The sequence below is a fragment of the Oncorhynchus keta genome, chromosome 34, assembly GCF_023373465.1.
Source record: "Oncorhynchus keta strain PuntledgeMale-10-30-2019 chromosome 34, Oket_V2, whole genome shotgun sequence".
In the NCBI taxonomy this organism is placed as follows: Eukaryota; Metazoa; Chordata; class Actinopteri; order Salmoniformes; family Salmonidae; genus Oncorhynchus; species Oncorhynchus keta.
This window is the reverse complement of record NC_068454.1, coordinates 29,176,963-29,199,575: the sequence shown is the minus strand read 5'-3', so window position 1 is coordinate 29,199,575 and position 22,613 is coordinate 29,176,963. Positions and strand designations below refer to the sequence as shown.

The window sequence follows — 22,613 nt, the reverse complement described above, 5'->3', positions numbered from 1 at the left end:
CTGTCAAACTCCTCCACTGATGGGAAAAGAAGGGCTTTGAGGAGCAAGAAGAAAATCAAAAAGCAATTTACATGTGTTCCCTCCTCTCTCTCTCTCTCTCTCTCTCTCTCTCTCTCTCTCTCTCTCTCTCTCTCTCTCTCTCTCTCTCTCTCTCTCTCTCTCTCTCTCTCTCTCTCTCTCTCTCTCTCTCTCTCTCTCTCTTGCTCTCTCTCTCCACAGAGCTGCTGTCAGCTTGCCATGAGCTGCGTTGCCGCTATGGCTGCGTCATGACGAGAAACGGAACCTTCTGTTTCTGCGCTGACGGCTTTGAGGTCGGTGAGGATGGGACAAGCTGCAGAGGTAAGTATCGTTAATGCTGTCGGGCGAGTTGCATCTCTCCTCTATCTCCTTTTTCCCTCTCTCTATCTCCTCTCCTCTCTCCTTCACCCTCGGCCAAACTTCTCAAATTAACTGAATAGGCAGGAGGCCTGTAGGAAATTAGGACCATCTGTCTGGAGGCAGGGTTGTTCTCCCCTGACCCCGTCAGTAGCAGCCCAGTCCAGTCTGACAGCTGTTGGGACATACTGTGACATGAGACTTCTATCAGAGGTCAGGGGTTAGAGGGATCTCTGGTGGGTTTTAGATTCAGTTCTGTATCCAAGGTATGGTTAAAATTATGTACAGTAACTCTGCTTCACAACATACAGTACAGTATAGTACAGTAAATGCATAACAGTTCATTACAGTAAAGCACCATGATTTTATTCACACTACAGGATCCAATGACTTTCCAACACTTGGTTGTGTGGTAATCATTTCTAAGGTGATACAGTGAGGGCCACATTAAGTATGCTTTATGTATTTGGGTCATGTTTGAGCAAACCTAATTTGTTACAAATGGCACCCCTCTCTCCCCAGATCATGATGAATGTGCTGTGTACGGAGCATGTAGCCAAACCTGCTTGAACACCTACGGGTCATATAGATGCAGCTGTACAGAGGGATACATCTTACAGAATGACAGAACGTCCTGCATAGCCAAACAAGGTGAGAATAACAACACTGTATTATAAAACAACATCATCTGCATATATGCCATATAGTCTTTATTTCTATTAATAACTTAGAACATAGAAGGTACAATTGTCTATGTTCAACCATCCTGGGGGCTTGGGTATAGGAATAGGCCTAATTCCTCTTAACCTTGTTTTTCAGTGTTGCATAGCTTCAGTATTGGAAAGATGAATTTGTTCCACCACTGACCACATCTATCTTCCACCAGGGAATGGGAATGCAGTAGTAGATATGGTCAGGTTAGGATAATGAGGGAATTAATGATCTCGAGGTTTTAACTGGGAGCCATCTCAACACCCAGGGAGTGTTTTATGGTGAGACAATACCTGGCGTTGCCTTGATTTACGTTATGGTACCAATAGCTGAAAAAATAACTCACTTCATTTGTTTGGTATAATACAATATGCAGTAGTGTTCCAGTCTACACAGACAAAAATGTTGCCTTGTGCCATATACTGTTTTTCTGTATTGGCCATCGTAATGTATGATACATTTTTAGGATGTGATGATGATACATACTCTACTGTGTGAAAGTAGCCTGAAGCAAAGCAGCACACCTAGCTGGGGAGAGTCACACTGTTGCAGCTTTTAATCAATGTGACTGGTTTCCTACCAGGAATAAACTGAATATGATTACCCATAAACTTAACTGAACCCAATGCTCACACACATTAATATTAATTTAGCGGAGAAAGATTGCAGTACAGGGTTAACTATGGGGTTACCGTTAGTTGTAAAAGCTCATGAATATAAATGTCAGGAGCATATTCTCTCAGAGGCCATGAGATGGTGAAATGGTAGAGGATAGAAAACACATTAATGCAGGGTTCCCCAATTGGTGGCCCGCGAGTTTTGGTTGGCCCCCCAAATTTTATGAGCAGAAAACAAATATGTATACTTAAAAATATAAAAACTAAAAACACCAGGAAATCAGCTCCAAGTGATTTTAATTTTGGAAATATTTTCCCAAGTGTTCCCACGCATAATAGAGACTTGATCGTATACAAATGTAAGCAAGGTGTGAAATGATTATGTTTTAGTCAAATATATCTGTTTGGCCTTCTTTTGGTCAATTTGCAGTCTGCAAATTATTTGTAATTATGTTCTGGCCCCCCAACCATCCACTCAAGAAAAAATTGGCCTGCGGCTGAAACTAGATGATCTCTGCATTAATATCTAATTATAGTTTTTTTTTAATATACCGCAGAAACACATTTTTTCTTCTTCCACATTTGAATCAATAATTTTTCATCAGGATGTTAAAAGGTTATGATTATATATGTCGTGTCTTTGGCTATGCCAGATTAAGTGATATGACATGCTATTCTATAAAATCCTTTCTCTGTAATTAATATTACCTGATTGAGCTAATCAGGTAAATGTAATTAACTAGAAAGTCGGGGAATCACGAAATAATATTCATAGAGCTGTTATCTTCCGAATAAACTCTTAAAGACCTAGTCATATTTTTTATCAATAGCAGTCAATATTAATCGTCACCTTATTTCAGTCTCATCTGAAAGTTGTAAATTCTTGGTAATATTCACGAACCCTGGCTAACAAGTTGAATCAGCAATACAAAATTGGGTTCAATTAGTTATTTACTAAATACCTAACTAATCACACAGAATTACATATGCACAGAATGAATCATACCTTGATTACAAATTATGTCATAAAGGAAAACATCCCTAGCGGACGGAACACATATGACAGCTGGTTACACAAAGAAAAGGGGGCCGGGTTTGAGTGAAAGAGCGGGAAGACTGAAGAACAAAGGGAAAAGCGCTGTGTCTATTGGGCCGTAGTCAGCTACTCTATAGTAAATACAGAATCTTATGCATTCTAAATTACCGCCCATTTGGAAAAGGAAAATGCAATAAATATTTACTCTGAGCTGTGCTTCGGTAGGTTGGTCGTAGATGCTGGTCATGTTGGCCAACAGAGATCTTCCTGTCCTCTGAAGAATGTATCTGGTGGTAAATTGAATACGTTGTAGTAACGTTGTTGTGTGGTAGACGGGATACTCTGTCTGTTCTTTCCTAGCTCACGTTTGCAGCTGCTGTTGCTAACTCAATGGCTAGGAGGTATCACTTCTGTAGCGAATAAGAGTTCAAAGTTCATACCAATCGCAACCAAATCTCACGCTGAGGTTGGCTTCGCTCTGTAGTTATTATCTGAACCCTTCTGGCATCGGATCGTCATCCTAATGTACCCGGAACAGAAAGTTATATTGTCGTCAAGGCTTTATATAGGAAGGGAGAGGAGGGCGTGTTTCATAGTTTATAACCAATGTTTCTTCACGTTGGCGGGCCACTGAGTTAGGCCTAATTCACTCATGAAAACCCAATTCTCACATTTTAGACGCTAAAATCACATTTCATACCCTCCCAAATTATTTCGTATTCAAACATTTAAATTGCACAACAATTCCATGTGAATCTGATAACTATAATGTGTAGACTTTCCACTGTACCGTTTATGTCATCCTGTCATTGATGAGAATGTCTCAGATGACAACCGAACTGACATCATATTCATTAAGTACCAACGCATAAGTTCAACTGGTTGGATTACCAAAATATGGTTAATTTCCCCCACCTTCTGATGTTCCCAGAATCTCTGTTTAGCAAAGGCTATTCAAGAGTCCCTCTGTAGAGAAGGGAGAAAGGTATTTATGATTTATGGGGGGGGGTCATAAACCTTACCCACAGGCCAACGTCATGACATATAATACAATACTTTTCCCTTGCACTCTCCATAAACCACCAGTACCAACATTCTGTGACATTTTCCCTTGACCTGATTACATTATCATGAATCAAAACCATATTACTGTCTCTCTCCAACTCTCTTAGGTAATTGTAGTTTTAGAAATTATGTTAATGGTGGATGACGATGTTTCATGCAGGACTTGTTTGACACATGTTGTACAGTACAGTAGAGAAACGTAGAGTTCATATTTTGTTGAATGAAGACCACAGTTTTGCATTCAAGAGAACAATGTCTTTGTCAGAGAGCTTGACTGGCACCTCAAATGGCACCCTATTCCCCTATGGGCCCTGGTCAAATGTATTGCGTTACATAGGAAATAGAGTGCCATTTGGGATGCAGAAAATGTGATTCTATGAGAAAACCAAAGCCCCTTCCATGCTACAATGGTATCTCATGGAGTTATAGGCAGCTCCTAAAGGTTGGTTTAGAGGGATCAGGGTAAAGATAAGTGTTTTTCACAGTGGAAACACTGATTTATTGCCCATATTAGGAGAGCCAGCCCTGACATGAACTTGTGTGGGGGATCGGGATAAAGCAGGGCTTTTTGGGGTGAGCTCAGTAGCAGAGAAAGTACACGGTCAATTAGGCCTCAGACATGGGTTGTGTTAGCTTTGCAGTCAGGAAGAGATAACAGCTGAAGAGAACATTAAATCTGATGTAGCTTTGATGTGTTGCTCGTTCCTTATGGATATTGTTCTGTTCAGTTATAAATTACAGAAATGAACTGAAGAAAATCCAGTTTTTTTAAATATATCGTCCACATCGGAGTCCTCCTGGGGTGATTTTTCCCCCACTATTTCTTCTTCTTGTGTTCCAGATCCTGGCGACAGTCCTCCAGCTCTGCTGATTGTAAGGTCAGATCACATAGCAACCACAAGACTAAACGGATCTAATCTACAGACTTTGAGACTGTTGGATAAATATGGATCCCTTTCATTGGATTACTATTACCAGGAAGAGGAAGTGTGTTGGCTTCTATCCTCAGATTCCACTGGAAGGCTTCGCTGTGCTAAGATGAAGAATCTGAATGGATTTACAATGGAAAAGGATATCAAAACAGTACAAAGTTTGCAAAGTACGTCTTGCATTGTGTCAAGTTGTCAAGGAAATTCTCTCGCTTACAATGTTTAGCAACTATTGATTCAGAAACCCTTAAAACGCTCCCTGTCTCACTCTTTCCCTACCTCTGCCTCCCTCTATGTCTCTATTTTTCCCACTAACTTTCACAATGTACACTTAGAAAAAAGGGTTCCAAAAGGGTTCTTTGGCTGTCCCCATAGGAGAACCCTTTTTGGTTCTAGATAGAACCCTTTTAGGTTCCATGTAGAACCCTCTGTAGAAAAGGGTTCTACCTGGAACCAAAAATGGTTCTTCAAATGGTTCTCCTATGGGGACAGCCGAGGATCTATTTTAGGTTCTAGATGGCACCTTTAAGAGTGTAGGAAATGCTTACCCAATGAACTTCCCATGGTCACTTTCTACTTCAGGATCATTGTAGTGCAATTAGGTTTGGAATGCTTTAGGCACATGTGTTTAAGACAACCTAGCTATTCTATCCTGTTTATTCAAGAATTTAAGGAATGCTGCTCACGCTCAGTATTCCATCAATGTCAGATTCCAAACATACTACACATATAGTACCTTACATTCAGTTATGTGTCTTTACCTTCAGTAAATAAAATGAATGTAAATGAGAAAATGTGATCTAACATAATGGAAGATTAACAAGTTTATCCTCACAACATGTAATTTGATACAAATATATTTGATCAAAGAAAGGTTTAATGGCAAGAGTTTAATGACATTCTTTGTTTTTCTCCATAGATGTAGAGCATATGACCATCGATTGGCTCACTGGAAACTTTTACTTTGTGGACCGTGTAAGCGACAGGATATTTGTTTGCAACCGTGTTGGGGACACCTGCGTTACCATTATAGATTTAGATCTGACCAATCCTAAAGGAATCGCTGTGGATCCACTTATGGGGTGAGTTAGCTTTGTATACTTTCTTTGACTTTGACTGACAATTATAAGAGCAACCTATAGTATCCCTGACTTCCATTGGATCCATCTATTGTCACTGATCTTGTCACATACCCATCATATGCATTTTTGAGTGTCCATTTTAAATGACATAGACACCAGTTGGCTGTTATTCAATCAACTGCATATAGTGTTTTTTTTCCAGATAGCACTTCTAGAAGTGTGTTTGTTTTCCACTGTAACACATCACAGATTGGGGTAGTAAACACTTCAAAACTGGCACTTCTGAAAAAGCATTCCAGAAACCCACTACAGTGTGTTCAATTGATTGAATAAAAGCCTTTCTCTAAATGTTAAGTCTTTAAAACCTGTAGCCTACCGTACCATATAACAATATGCATGATTGCAGATATTTGCTTTACTTTCAGAGCATGTCTAGCATAATTTGCTGGGGAGGCAGTGCTCCAGACAGCTCCCACTGTCACTACCTTGGTTACCTTGTCTCGGACCTGCTGTTTTCGACTCTCTCTCTCGACAGCATTTGCTGTCTCTAACTCTGAATGCTCGGCTATGAAAAGCCAACTGACATTTACTCCTGAGGTGCTGACCTGTTGCACCCTCTACAACCACTGTGATTATTATTATTTCACCATGCTGGTCATCTATGAACGTTTGAACATCTTGGCCATGTACTGTTATAATCTCCACCCGGCACAGCCAGAAGAGGACTGGCCACCACTCAGAGCCTGGTTCCTCTCTAGGTTTCTTCCTAGGTTCCTGCCTTTCTAGGGAGTTTTTGCAGCATGCTTCTGCTAGGTTAGGCTGGGTTTCTGTATAAGACTTTGTGACATCGGCTGATGTTAAATAGGCTTTATAAATATATTTGATTGATATTAGTATTCACTGATTTCCCCTCACATCCCCCAGTATAAAACTCCCTATTTGTGTTTCTGTCACCACAGCAAAGTACCCAAGCCACTGTTTGGTGAGACAAAATGGCTCTCTGAAACTCTTGCTTCAAACTAAATCCTGAAATGTATGGAGGAGGGAGAGAACAAGTGAAAAGTGAGGCAATACAAAGAGTCCTCCAAGGAGAGAATGGAGGCCTGATTATGGAGTCATCAGCAGCTAAAAGGGCTTCTGTTCTGTTGTAATATTCCCAGGGAGAAGGAACCCAGGAGCTCAACAGAGAGAGTCAGCCCCATTATATTCATGAGGTTATAAGAACAGGCAATGGGCATGCATTCAGAGCAGCTTTTTAATGAGAAGCCTTTCTCTGAGAGATGCTGTATCGTAGCACCAGGACTCTTAGCAGAGCAAAGACCATTCACAGTGCAAACAATATCAGAATGAGAGCACCGGAGCTTCTCATCTCAACATGTGTTACTTGGCGGTTATATACGAGCCTCGATTATACCTGTCCTCTTAAAGCTAATATGTACTCTGAACTAATTTGATGGATAAAACATTTACAGTTCTTTCCCTCAGCTAACCTCAGTGTCCAGATTATTCAATCTAACTTCAGATGCATGCCTCTGGTTCTCAGTATAGCTCCTCTATCTCTAAATAATGCAGTGTCTACTCTGTACAGCAAAATGAATCCTGTGAAGTGAAATGTTTATTGATACACGGATGTTAGATTGATTTCTCACATTCTCGCAATGTGTTCCCCCACTTCATTCCCCAAAACGTTTCCTTCATATTAGGGCTGGGCATCATGGCATACAAATCATATCTCTATTTTTTTTATTTTTACGATTCACGATATATATGTAGAGTGTTTTTTACGTTTTCTCTAAATAAGCTTTGTTCCACAGTTAAAGGTCAATAAACTGCATTTGAAATAGTCAGGAATAATCTAATGAGGGGCACGTAAAATTATACCTAGGCTAAATCAAAACCTTCCACAACATTAAGACCTACTAATAATTGAATTATTTTATAAAAACAGTTTAACGTGCACTGCAATAATCACTTTCATGTCTGTCTATGAAAACGCCATTTTTGTTACTGATTTTACCAAAACCATGCACAATGCACATACACTAATAATAACCAACTTCTTGTAGCAGGCACTAGCTTTCTTGTAGCGGCAGGTAGCCTAGTGTTTAGAGCGTTGGGCCAGTAACCAAAAGGTTGCTAGTAGATTGAATCCCCGAGCTGACAAGGTAAAAATCTGTCGTTCTGCCCCTGAACATGGCAGTTAACTCACTGTTCCTAGTCCATCATTGTAAATAAGAATTTGTTCTTAACTGACTTGCCTAGTTAAATAAAGGTTAAATTAAAAAAATTAGTACAGGTCTCATAAACAATCTCTCAAGGACAAGCCCATGTGCTAGTCAATCAATCAATCAAATGTATTTATAGAGCCTGTTTTACAACAGCAGTTGTCACAAAGTGCTTATACGAAAGTCGAGTCTAAAACCCTGGAAAGCAAGCAATGCAGATGTAGAGGCACGGTGGCTAGGACAAACTCCCTAGAAAGGCAGGAACATAGGAAGCTACCTGGAGAGGAACCAGGCTCTGAGGGGTGGCCAGTCCTCTTCTGGCTGTGCCAGGTGGAGATTATAAGAGTACATGGCCATTAAGGCCAGATAGTTCTTCAAGATGTTAAAATGTTCATAGAAGACCAGCAGAGTCGAATAATAATCACAGTGGTTGTAGAGGGTGAAAGAGGTCAGCACCTCGGGAGTTAATGTCAGTTGGCTTTTCATAGCAGAGCATGTAGAGGACAAAACAGCAGCAGAACAACAGAAACTGGGTTAGCAGCACGACCAGGTGGACTAGGGATGGGGACAGCCAGGAGTCAACAGGCCAGGTAGTCCTGAGGCATGGTCCGAGTGCTCAGGTCCTCTGAGAGTGGAGAGAGCAAGAAAGATGGGAGAATTAGTGGGATCATATCTAAGATCACACAGGACACCAGATAAGACAGGATAATTACACCAGATATAACATACTGACCCTAGCCCTCCGGCATGTAGACTATTGCAGCATAGATACAGAAGACTGAGACGGGGGGGTCGGGGGACACTGTGGCCCCATCCAAAGTTACTCCCAGACAGGGACAACCAGGCAGGATATAACTTCACCCACTTTGGCAAAGCACAAACCTCACACCACTAAAGGGATAAACAGGCCACTAACTTACTACCCCGAGACAAGGCCAAGTAATGAGTAGCCAGGTAATCTTTATATTTCAAGTCTAGCCAACTTGGATTTATTTGCGTGTTAACAAGGTAGAACAGTTGAACAAACTGTTATGAATAGACCTTCCTGTCAGTCTCCAACTGTTTGAATAACATACCCTGTTCACTTTGTTTAGATATTGACATGAAGTGGCCTACCAGGATAAGAAGTAGCTTATTTCTCAGACTGAGAACGTGTCGCCAATTCCTTATATAAATGTGTCTTTTTATACTCATTGTATATTTATAAAAACAGACTAGACAGCTAGCGGTAACAGACACTGAGCTTTAATTTTCCACAACATGTTCATTGATACTCTCCTTTTTATACTGAACAAAAATATAAATGCAACATGCAACAGTTTCAAAGATTTTACTTAGTTACAGTTCATATAAGGAAATCAGTCAATTGAATAAATAAATTAGGCCCTAATCTATGGATTTCACATGACTGGGCAGGGGCGCAACCATGGGTGAGCCTGGGAGGGCATAGGCCCACCCACTTGGAAGCCAGGTCCACCCATTGGGGAACCAGGCCCAGCCAATAAGAATTTGTTTTCCCCCCACAAAAAGCTTTATTACAGACAGAAATACTCCTCAGAATCCCCCTCTCCCCTCTCAGACGATCCCGCAGGTGAAGAAGCCAGATGTGGAGGTCCTGGGCTGGCGTGGTTACACATGGTCTGCAGTTGTGAAGCCTGTTGGACATACTGCCAAATTCTCTAAAACAACGTTGGAGGCAGGTTATGGTAGATAAATTAACATTCAATTATATGGCAACAGCTCTGGTGGACATTCCTGCAGTCCGCATGCTATTTGCACGCTCCCTTCAAAACTTGAGACATCTGTGGCATTGTGTGACATTTTAGAGTTGCATTTTATTGTCCCCAGCACAAGGTGCACCTGTGTAATGATCATGCTGTTTGATCAGCTCTTGATATGCCACACCTGTCAGGTGGATGGAATATTTTGGCAAAGGAGAAATGCTTACTAACAGGGATATAAGCAAATTTGTGCACAACATTTGAAAGAGATACGCTTTACATGAATATGGAACATTTCTGGGATCTTTTATTTCAGCTCATGAAACACTTTACATATTGCGTTTATATTTTTGTTCAGTGTCGTCTGCTCTGTTCTACATTTTGAAGTTGAGACATAAAAAGGGTAACGTTAGAAATGTTAAGTTCTCGTCTATTACAGTAAAATAAGGTCTCTAAGCATTTCAGTGTCCATATGACCGATTCTGATTTACCAACCCTCAAATGCAAACAGAGAGTTTAAACTGCTTGTTGTTAGAGGAAGAACTTATCTTTGTATTTGTTGTGAGTGGCAGGGGGAGGGACATGGTGTCTGTGTGCAAGTGGGAAGGTGCCCAGTATCCTTGGACATTGTAAATATGGTACTGGAACTGACCCTCTATATAGTATGCTTACTTACATTATTGTGTTTTTCTTATTTTTATGTGTTCTTGTTATAACTTATGTTATTTTTTTGTATTACATTAATTACTGCATTGTTGGGTTTTGAGTTGGCAAGAAAGGCATTTCACTGTACTTGTGCATGTGACATTAACACTCAAAACTTCAGAAGAAATGGCTCTGTGTTGTTTTGCTATAGCAATGTTGTCTGTTATGATTCACTGTGAATCTATGCAGTGTGTTGAAGTGACTGTGATTGCATGGAGAATGACAAACATTCCCTTTTAACGTCATGAAATTATAATGCAATTACTTCCTAAGACAAACATGCCTGTTTACTTGACATGGCAATCATTAGTTGTGAGAACGTTAGTCACAAATATGCAATGCTTTCAGAAGGTATGCAAACATACCCCTTAACCTTTTCCACATTTTGTTGTTACAGCCTGAATTTAAAATGGATTAAGTAGATTTTTTTTCTTTGACCCGTCTACACACACTAACCCATAATGAAAAAATGTCATTAGACATTTGAGCAAATTTATAGAAAATGACATACAGAAATGTCTAATTTACATAAGTATTCACACACCTGAGTCAATACGTGTTAGAATCACCTTTGGCAGTGATTACACCCGTGAGTCTTTCTGGGTAAGTGTCTAAGAGTTTTGTATACCTGGATTGTACAATATTTGCACATTATTAAAATGCTTGAAGCTCTGTTGAGTTGGTTGTTGATCATTGCTAGAAAGCCATTTTGAAATGTTGGCATAGATTTAAGTCAAAACTGTAACTAGGCCACTCAGTAACATTTGTCTTGGTAAGCATCTCCAGTGTATATTTGGCCTTGTGTTTTAGGATATTGTTCTGCTGAAAGGTGAATTTGTTTCCCTGTGTCTGTTGGAAAGCAGACTGAACCAGGTTTCCTCTAGGATTTTGCCTGTGCTTAGCTCTATTTTGTTTATTTTATCCTGAAAAATGACTTAGTCCTTGCCTATGACAAACATACCCATAACATGATGCAGCCACCACCATGCTTGAAAATGAAGAGTGGTACTCAGTGATGTGTGGTGTTGGATTTGCCCTAAATATAACGCTTTGTATTCAGGACATAAAGTACATTTATTTGGCACGTTTGTTTGCAGATTTACTTTGGTGCATGTTTTGGAATATTTTTATTCCATACAGGCTTGCTTCTTTTCACACTGTAATTTAGGTAAGTATTGTGGAGTAACTACAATGCTGTTGATCAATAATCAGTTTTCTCCTATCACAGCCATTAAACTCTGTAACTGTTTTAAAGTCACCATTGACCTTATGGTGAAATCCCTTCCTCTCCGGCAACTGAGTTCAGAAGGACGCCTGTATCGCTGTAGTACTTGGTGTATTGATACACCGTCCAAAGGGTCATTAATAACTTCACCATGCTCAAAGGATATTCAATGTCTAATTTTTTTTAGCCATTTACCAATAGGTGCCCAATTGTCGATGAGTCCATGTTTGAAATGCACAACTCCACTGTGTGACCTTACAGATAATTGTATGTGTGGGACATAGAAATTAGGTAGTCATTCAAAAATCATGTTAAACACTATTATTGCACACAGAGTCCATGCAACTTATTATGTGACTTGTTAAGCAAATGTTTACTTATTTAGGCTTGCCATAACATAGGGTTTGAATAATTTCTGACTCAAGACATTTCAGGTTTTAATTCTTAACTAATTTGACATTAGTGGTTTTGTGTATAGGCCAGTAACAAAACATCTAAATAAAAAATTCAGGCTGTAACACAACAAAATGTGGAAAAAGTCAAGAGGAGTGAAAACTTTATGAAGTTTACATACACTTTGGTTGGAGTCATTAAAACTCGCTTTTCAACCACTCCACAAATTTCTTGTTAACAAACTATAGTTTTGGCAAGTCGGTTAGGACATCTACTTTATGCATGACACAAGTAGTTTTTCCAACAATTGTTTACAGACAGATTATTTAATTTATAAGTTTGCATACACTAAGTTGACTGTGCCTTTAAACAGCTTGGAACATTTCAGAAAATGATGTCATGGCTTTAGAAGCTTCTGATAGGCTAATTGACATAATTTGAGCCAATTGGTGGTGTACCTGTGGATGTATTTCAAGGCCTACCTTCAAAGTCAGTGCCTCTTTGCTTGACGTCATGGGATAATCTAAAGAAATCAGCCAAGACCTCAGAAAAAAATGGTATACCTCCACAAGGCTGGTTCATCCTTGGGAGCAATTTCCAAAAGGCCTGAAGGTTCCACGTTCATCTGTACAAACAATAGCACGCAAGTATAAACACCATGGGACCATGCAGCCGTCATATAGCTCAGGAAGGTGACGCGTTCTGTCTCCTAGAGATTAACGTACTTTGGTGCGAAAAGTGCAAATCAATCCCAGAACAACAGCAAAGGACCTTGTCAAGATGCTGGAGGAAACGGGTACAAAAGTATCTATATCCACAGCAAAAACAAGTCCAATATCGACATAATCTGAAAGGCCACTCAGCAAGGAAGAAGCCACTGCTCCAAAACCGACATAAAAAAGCCAGACTATGGTTTGCAACTGCACATGGGGATAAAGATTGTATTTTTTTGAGAAATGTCCTCTGATCTGATGAAACAAAAATAAAACTGTTTGGCCATAATGACCATCGTTATGTTTGGAGGAAAAAGGGGGAGGCTTGCAAGCCGAAGATCAACATCCCAACCGTGAAGCAAGGGGGTGGCAGCATCATGTTGTGGGGGTGCTTTGCTGCAGGAGAGACTGGTGCACTTCACAAAATAGATGGCATCATGAGGGGGGAAAAATTATGTGGATATATGGAAGCAACATCTCAAGACATCAGTCAGGAAGTTAAAGCTTGGTCGCAAATGGGTCTTCCAAATGGACGATGACCCCAAGCATACTACCAACGTTGTGTCAAAATGGCTTAAGGATAACAAAGTCAAGGTATTGGAGTGGCCATCACAAAGCCCTGACCTCAATCCTATAGAAAATGTGTGGGCAGAACTGGAAATTCGAGTGCGAGCAAGGAGGCCTGCAAACCTGCCAAAATTTACCCAACTTATTGTGGAAAGCTTGTGGAAGGCTATCTGAAACATTTGACCCAAGTTAAACAATTTAAAGGCAATGCTAACAAATACAAATTGAGTGTATGTAAACTTCTGACCCACTGGGAATGTGATGAAATAAATAAAAGCTGAAATGAATCATTCTCTCTACTAGTATTCTGATGTTTCACATTCTTAAAATAAAGACAGGGAAATTTCACGAGGATTAAATGTGAGGAATTGTGAAAAACTGAGTTTAAATATATTTGGCTAAGGTGTATGTAAACTTCCGACTTCAACTGTACATGCATGCGGAAGTCAGGATTTTTCTGTTGACATGGCATGTGTTTTGAGGGATGATGGTATAGGAGGAGAGTGTGTGTGCAAAACCGTCGGGGGAGCAGGGTGCTGGGTGTGATCGGTTATCAGGAGCAAGCATTTTTCTGGGCTCCTCTCTCTTTAATTGGTGAGACATGGCTACAGATGTTTATGGTGAAGGAGAGAGCAGAGGGTCTGTCAGTCCTGGGCAGTGGTGTGGAAACAAAAATAAATTGGGGAGTTTGGTGATAGCTGATAGCAGCACAGCATGAGGTGCAATGTTTACAGAATATGTTCTGACACCACCCTCCATTTTATTTAGCTGTTTAGATTATTTTATTTCTTTCATGGAAAGGAATGCTATTCTTTTACTTTTTGCTCCTGGAAAGGTTTGGTGGATATGGTCTAGCCTTCCCACTGTTAAAAGTATCTCTGAAAAGGAATTGAAATGAGAGTAAACTTTGTTCAATCTTGCCTGTGGTAGTTTTAGTTACGCTCTAACTTCCCAAACAATTAATACTGACTGAGGGGGCATATTTTTCCATCATCATATTTTTAATGGGAGAATGGGTTTTAATAGGCTAAAGAAAAAACAAAAAAACAATAATGTTTATTAATATAGTGAGGCCTTGAGTTTCTTTTCAATTTGATTGTGGAACATACAGTGCATTCAGAAATTATTCACATCCCTTCCCTTTTTCTACATTTTGTTACGTTACAGTCTTATTTTAAAATGAATTAAATACAAAAAATGACATTTATTAAAAATACAAAAAACAGAAATACCTTATTTACATAAGTATTCAGACCGTTTGCTATGAGACTAGAAATTGAGCTCAGGTGCATGGCCAAGCACAACTCCAACGCCATCATTAATTGTCCCAGTGTCATCCGGGTTAGGGTTTGGCCAGGTTAGTCCTTCATTGTAAATAAGAATGTGTTCTTAACTAACCTGCCGAGTTAAATAATGGATAAATAAATAAATACAAATAAATTAAATTAAATAATGTTTGCTGACGACACAACAGTGGTAGGCCTGATCACCGACAATGATGATACAGCCTATAGGGAGACACACTTCGCTTGCACAGTGCGCCTTGGGATGTTTAAAGCTTGGGAAATATTTTTGTATCCAAATCCAGCTTTAAACTTCTTCACAACAGTATCTCGGACCTGCCTGGTGTGTTCCTTGTTCTTCATGATGCTCTCTGCGCTTTTAACGGACCTCTGAGACTATCACAGTGCAGGTGCATTTATACGGAGACTTGATTACACACAGGTGGATTGTATTTATCATCATTAGTCATTTAGGTCAACATTGGATCATTCAGAGATCCTCACTGAACTTCTGGATAGAATTTGCTGCACTGAAAGTAAAGGGGCTGAATAATTTTGCACGCACATTTTTTCAGATTTTGATTTGTTAAAAAAGTTTGAAATATCCAATAAATGTCGTTCCACTTCATGATTGTGTCCCACTTGTTGTTGATTCTTCACAAAAATATACAGTTTTATATCTTTATGTTTGAAGCCTGAAATGTGGCAAAAGGTTGCAAAGTTCAAAGGGGCCAAATACTTTCGCAAGGCACTGTAAAAGCAACCATACCTTGATATATTATGTGCATAATGAGCCGGTAGTCATTGTCTGTTTGATGGAGGTCACGGTTCAACCTAAATGTCACCCCACTGCAAGATGTTTTTAAGAGAAACCTGCTTCTTGTGGTTCTAAAAAACTATTGTAAATGTTCACAAAATACATTTACAAATGGGAAAGAAAATAGACTTCAGATAAGACTTGCAAAGACCATCATGACAGAGGATTATTTTCATACTGTTTGTTTCAACGTAAATTACAAACCTTGTTGTGTCTCCTGAATTCCTAATTGTACTGTATCAGCAACAATCCTAATCCCAGAAACCCATCATTGGTATGCCACGTAGAGGCTCACCTGTTCAGGGAGTTGTTTTTCTCGCTGAAGGAGGCTATTTTTCATCCCAGCATGTATCTCGGGGTTCAAAGGTCACCACTATATCTCTCCTGACTTGACTTGTATGGATTAAGTCGGCTCTCTGGCTCCAGCTCCCCTCAGCTCCCTGACTGTCTCTCTCTCTTGTTATCGTCCACTCTGGCCTGGTGCTGTATGCCTCAGAGAGCCACAATGAAACCATGAGCATGGCAGCCCTGATACTTCCACATCAATTTAGAGGTTGCTAAATTCCGGTAACTTTCTCAAAATTCCCTGGTTTTCTAAAAATCCTGATTGGAGGGTTCTGAGTTTCCTGCATATTCCGACCTGATTCTGGGAATCTTCCAACCAGGATTTCTGGAAAACCTGGGAATTTGTGGGAAATTACATTTAAATTACTTATCAATTACTTTCTTTGCATTACTGCTCATGTAAAGAAAGGAGAATAAACTGAGACTCCCAGTGCCCCGCGTCTGGAGTTTGTATTGCCGCTTTCTTTCCGTCTTAAAAAAAAAACAGATTTGTGAATACATTTTATCTTCCTTTTATTAGGTATATGGCACTACACATTGAATGGTTGGTTTAAAGCAAAAGCATTTCCAATTAGGTACTTTATAAGAGGTGATTCCTTGAACGAACTGGCTATAGACTGCTTAACAGTGGGTATTCGTGGGAGGTTTGATTAGACAGCCATACAACACTACAATGCCATGCTGGCCCTGATACACCATTTCCTTTTCGGTACATGTAGATAGAATCAGGAAATGAATAGTTTAATTGATAAGACTTACAATGATAAGGTTCAATGGGCTAACTTTCTTTTCATACTATGCCTGCAATTAGACCTTGAGCAATGGGTTTTGTCACAATTCTCCTTGAAGTATCTGTTTTCAGTACCGTATACATTTTTATTTATGTCATCTCCTTCAATTTGTATACCTGTAGGCTCTGTACAGTCACTCGAGTTCATTTATAACTGTCCTTGGTAGTTGGCGTTAAAATGCAGTAATTGTGCAGTAATGGTTACAAAAAGTTGTGTGGATATGCCTGAATAATAACCATGACTGAATAAGGCACCGGGCATGAATAACCATAAGCTATCGTTGTGTTGGTGGATATAAGCACGACTCAAGTTGCAAAATTCTGGGAACTTTCAATAATTCCCTCCTGTTTCTGGGAATCTGCCGTCCGGGATTTCGGGAAAACCAGGGACTTTATTGACAGGAAAAGGCAGAATACAGTATTCAGAAATCCTCAACAATGATTTACACTAAAGGGCTATCTAATGTGCTTATTATGTTAAGTGTATATTTACTGTTATTTCTCTTCCTGGAACCTGTGTTCAATTGGTTAGAGTGTGGCGCTAGCAACGCAAAGGTTACGGGTTCAAGTCCTGCAGGCATCACATACCCCTTCTATGCCAACTATGTATTCACTCACTCTACTGTAAGTCAATTTAAATATAAGCATCTGCTAAGTGGCATATTTATACAAATGTCTATATCATCTCCATACAGGATGCTGTTCTTCACTGACTATGGGAACGTAGCCAAGGTGGAGCGGTGCCACATGGACGGCACCAACCGAACCAGACTGGTGGATTACAAGACAGAGCAACCCACAGCCGTGGCCCTAGACTTGGTCAAGAAGCTGGTGTACTGGGCAGACTCCTACTTGGATTACATTGAAGTAGTGGATTACAATGGGAAGAACAGGCATGCAGTCATCCAGCGGAGTCAAGTGAGTGTCAAGCTTCATTCTGTTGTTGCTGAGCTCTGCTTCTGATGATTGTCTTCTTGAGTTTAAAGCTTACATACCATATATATTAGTCTGTGGATGTTTATATGGATAATGTGAGGAAACAATCTGAAATGTGTTTGTCCAATTTGTGGCTCAGTGGTTAAAAGCATGGTGCTACCAAACCAAGCTTGTGGGTTCAAATCCTGAAAACATTACATACTAACACAAAACTGATATCAAACCTTCCTTAAGACAGACAACTACAGTAACATCTTTCTAAAACTAGACTTAGTTGGGAGGGCATTTCAGGGCAACTGATTATTCCTTTCTTCTAGCTACTGTATGATTTTTTTTATCTTGCCCATGTTGCTATAAGGGCACAAGGCGAGACACAGCAGGCTGATGGTTCAGGTCTGATATTTATTATAACACAAGGGGTAGGCACTAGGCAGGTCGGGTACAGGCGACCGTTCATAAACCAGGTCAGAGTCCAAAGAGTACAAGGCATTAAACAGTCTTGAGGTCAGGACAGGCAGGGGTTCAGTAACCAGGTACGAGTCAACACAGAATAAGGCATTAGGCAGGCTCAAGGTCAGGGCAGGAAGAATGGTCAGGCAGGCGGATTCAGTGTCAGGACAGACAAGGGTCAAAACCACGAGGACTATGAAAAACAGAGATTGGGGAAAAATAGGAGTTAGGAGATGCTGGTTTACTTGGCAAACTGACAAACTGGCACAGAGAGACAGAAAACACAGGTATAAATACACCAGGGATGATGAGCGACACCTGGAGGGGGTGGAGACACGCACAAGGACAGGTGAAACAGATCAGGGCGTGATAGTTACTGTGGAGTAGAGACAAGGTATGCATCCCAAATGGCACCATATTCCCTATATACAGTAGTGCACTACTTTTGACCAGAACCCTATAGGCCCTGGTCAAAAGTAATGCACTATTATAAGGATAGGGTGCCATTTGGGTTGCAGACAAAAGGTTTGATATGGCTTGAATATGGATTTCACTGGGATACTGCATAAGCTATCGTTGTGTTGGTGGATATTCATTAGTGTGGATGAGTTAGAGGATGTGAGATGAGGTCGCTTACAAATTATCCTTAGTCCTTAGTCCTACTTACACTATGGAGAAGGATAGGTCTAATTAGGGAATATTATTATTCAAAAGGAGGCTCCTTGAAAGCGACCTGCTGTAGTGTGAGGGAGACTCATATTGTAGGCTATAATGATGGAGGGAAAGAAAGAGGCCAAGGCATATGAAATACACCTTATTGTGTGTGCAGGTGTTCTTAGGATAATGATGCCTCTTTCTGTTCGTAAATGTGTGGCCTCAGCAGACCTCTGCATATCATCTCCATGACAAATGAAAGGCATATTCAACTTTTTCTACTGGCAGAAGATGTAGTCTTGCGTCTAAATCCATTTTCTTTTTATTCCATTTACATTTCAGCTCATACACCCCAGGGTTCAACCCAATACAAAAAAATACAATACAATATGCAGGTTGAGTCATAAATAGGGTTGCAAAGGGAGGATATATTACTGGAAACTTTCAAAGTTTACCAAAAGACTACCAGAATTTTGAAGGATTTTATGTTATCTATCACAAGACATCTAGTGGCCCTTTTGGGTATTTCAGATGATCACAGATGTCTGTAATTATCTCTGGTCCTGCTTGTGGCCTTCACATGTAAAATGTTTGAAATAATGAAAAAAAAACAATATCTAAATATAAACCATAAACTTAGTGAATACCATTAGTATTACCAAAAACTTGGTGAATTCCAAAAAGTACACAGCCTTGAAATAGACTGGCTGATATTAATATTAGAAGCAAACTGTGTTCCGAAAAACATGATGGTTCACTAGTTTCCTGGTTGTTGTTTTTCTTGTGCCACATGTTTTTCCGCCCCAGGGTTGAGGTGAGGCCCTGTGGGTTTAGGCTCACTTCCTGTGAACACTACTCACCCAACCCTGTCCTGTGTGTGTGTGTGTGTGTGTGTGTGTGTGTGTGTGTGTGTGTGTGTGTGCATGTGCGCATGCGTGTGCGTGTGTGTGTGTGCATGTGCATGTGCGCGTGCGTGTGCGTGTGTGTGCGCACATGGAGGGTTTGGAAATAGTAAGTGTAGCATGGAGGGCAATGCGACAAGGTGAAAAATCTGTCTGTGCTCTGTCTGTGCTCTGGAGAAAGGCATTTAATCCTAATTTAACCCTAAGGGTTGTCATTGATGATAGCAGATCCTGGCTGTGACCCCACACTCCATTTCCGATGGTGTCTCACGGGAGTTGCGATATGCAAAAAACAAATGTCCAATTCACAAATACGTATTAAAACACACTTGTAGAGGACGAGTATGACAAGCAAGATGGCACCCACAGAGATGGTCGCCTAGCTTCAGGTCCTTAGTAAACTATGCAGTAATGTATAGTAATGTATTTTATGTATAATTTCTTACATTGTTAGCCAAGAAAATCTCAAGTGTTATTACATACAGGCGGGAAGAACTATTGGATATAAAAGCGACGTCAAGTTAACAACATTATGACCAGGAATACGACTTTCCCGAAGCGGATCCTTTGTTCAGACCTCCACCCTGGACATGGGATCTAATCCCAGAGGCCGACCCAAAACAACTTGGTCGTCGCAGGAGAGGCAGACGGAGCGGCCTACTGGTCAGACTTAGAAGGCGAGCACACCATCCACGCTTCTGAGCATATTACTCGCCAATGTCCAATCTCTAGACAACAAGGTGGACGAAATCAGGGCACGAGTGGTCTTCCAGAGAGACATCAGAGATTGTAACATTCTGTTTCACCGAAACAAGGCTCACTCGAGTTATGTTGTCAGTCGGTACAGCCACCCGGTTTCTTCATGCATTGCACTAACAGAAACAAACATCTCTCTGGTAAGAAGGAGGGCGGGGGTGTATGCCTTATGATTAACGACTCATGGTGTAATCATAACAACATATAGGAGCTCAAGTCCTTTTGTTCACCTGACTTAAAATCCCTTACAATAAAATGCCGACCGCATTGTCTCCCAAGAGATTTCTCTTCGATTATATTCACAGCCGTGTATATCCCCGCCAAGCAGATACCTTGACAGCCCTGAAAGAACTTCATATGTGGCAGGGTCTACATTCAATCACACATTACAAAAAGAAAACCAGCCTCGTCGGGGACATCGACGTCTTGCTCCCAGACAAATTAAACAACTACTTTGCTCGCTTTGAGAACAATACAGTGCCTGACATGGCCAGCTACCAAAGCCTGTGAGCTTTCCTTCTCCATGGCCAACGTGAGTAAAACATTTAAACGTGTTTACCCTCGCAGGGCTGCCGACCCAGACGGCATCCCTAGCTGCGTCCTCAGAGCATGCGCAGACCAGCAGGCTGGAGTGTTTACGGACATATTCAATCAGTCCCTATCCCAGTATGCTTTCCCCACATGCTTCAAGATGGCCACCATTGTTCCTGTTCCCAAGAAGGTTAAGGTAACTGAACTAAATGACTATCGCCCCGTAGCATTCACTTCTGTCATCATGAAGTGCTTTGAGAGACTAGTCAAGGATCATATCACCTGCACCTTACCTGATACCATAGACCCACTCGAATTTGCTTACTGCCCGAATAGGTCCACAGATGACCCAATCGCCATCACACTGCACACTGCCCCCAGCCCATCTGGACAAGAGGAATACCTATGTAAGAATGCTGTTCATTGATTACAGCTCAGCATTTAAAACCACAGTACCCTCCAAACTTGTCATTAAGTTCGAATCCCTGGGTCTCGACCCCGCCCTGTGCAATTGTGTCCTGGACTTTCTGACGGGCCGCCCCCCGGTGGTGAAGTTAGGAAACAACATCTCCACCCCGCTGATCCTCAACACTGGGGCCCCACAAGGGTGCTTTCTCAGCCCTATGCTGTACTCCCTGTTCACCCACGACTGCGTGACCATACACGCCTCCATCTCAATCATCAAGTTTGCAGACAACACTATAGTGGTAGGCTTGATCACCAACAACGACGAGACGGCCTACAGGGAGGAGGTGAGGGCCCCCCGGGCTTCAGGAAACAGCAGAAGGAGCACCCCTCCATCCATATCGACGGGACCATAGTGGAGAAGGTGGAAAGTTCTTCTCATTCGTCCCTTTACATTTGTGTGTATAAGGTAGTCGTTGTGAATGTGTTAGATTACTTGTTAGATATTACTGCACTGTCGGAACTAGAAGCATAAGCATTTAGTTATACTCATATTAACATCTGCTTACCATGTGTATGTGACCAATAAAATGTTATTGGATTTGATTTTGTACAGTGCTTTCGGAAAGTATTCCAACAAGTTTGACTTTTTCCACATTTTGTTACCTCACAGACTTGTTCTAAAAATGATTAAATTGTTTTTTCCCCCCGTCAACCCACACACAACACCCCATAATGACAAAGCAAAAACATTTTTTTAGAAATGTTTGCAAATGTATTAAAATATAAAAACATAAGTATTCATACCCTTTACTCATTACATTGTTGAAGCGCCTCTAGCAGTGATTACAACAGCGAGTCTTCTTGGGTATGACGCTACAAGCTTGGCACACCTGTATTTGGGGAGTTTCTCCCATTTTTCTCTGCACATCCTCTCAAGCTTTGTCAGGTTGGTTGGGGAGTGACGCTGGACAGCTATTTTCAGGTCTCTCCAGAGATGTTCGATCGGGATCAAGTCCGGGCTCTGGCTGGGCCATTCAAGGACATTCAGAGACTCGTCCCGAATCCACTCCTGTGTTCTCTTGGCTGTGGGCTTTGGGTCGTTGTCCTGTTGGAAGGTGAACCTTCGCCCCAGTCTGAGGTCCTGATCGCTCTGGAGCAGGTTTTCATCAAGCATCTCTCTGTACTTTCCTCCATTCATCTGTGCCTCGATCCTGACTAGTCTCCCAGTCCCTGCCGCTGACGAACATCCCCTTTTGATAAATTCCAAGCGGGCCATCATGTGCTTTTTACTTTTTTTACTGGCTTCTGTCTGGCCACTCCAACATAAAGGCCTGATTTGTGGAGTGCTTCAGAGATGTTTGTCCTTCTGGAAGGTTC

The 22,613-nt window shown here is 40.9% G+C and overlaps 1 protein-coding gene across 1 annotated transcript in view; it reads left to right on the top strand.

Moving 5' to 3' along the window:
• lrp1bb (low density lipoprotein receptor-related protein 1Bb) overlaps positions 1–22,613 on the top strand; it is a 410,377-nt gene that overhangs the window by 188,202 nt on the left and 199,562 nt on the right. The window contains exons 4-8 of the mRNA XM_035749708.2: positions 220–339; positions 898–1,026; positions 4,646–4,903; positions 5,653–5,815; positions 17,295–17,517. Of these exons, the coding sequence (XP_035605601.1) occupies positions 220–339; positions 898–1,026; positions 4,646–4,903; positions 5,653–5,815; positions 17,295–17,517 (893 nt within the window). The remainder of the gene's footprint in view (positions 1–219; positions 340–897; positions 1,027–4,645; positions 4,904–5,652; positions 5,816–17,294; positions 17,518–22,613) is intronic.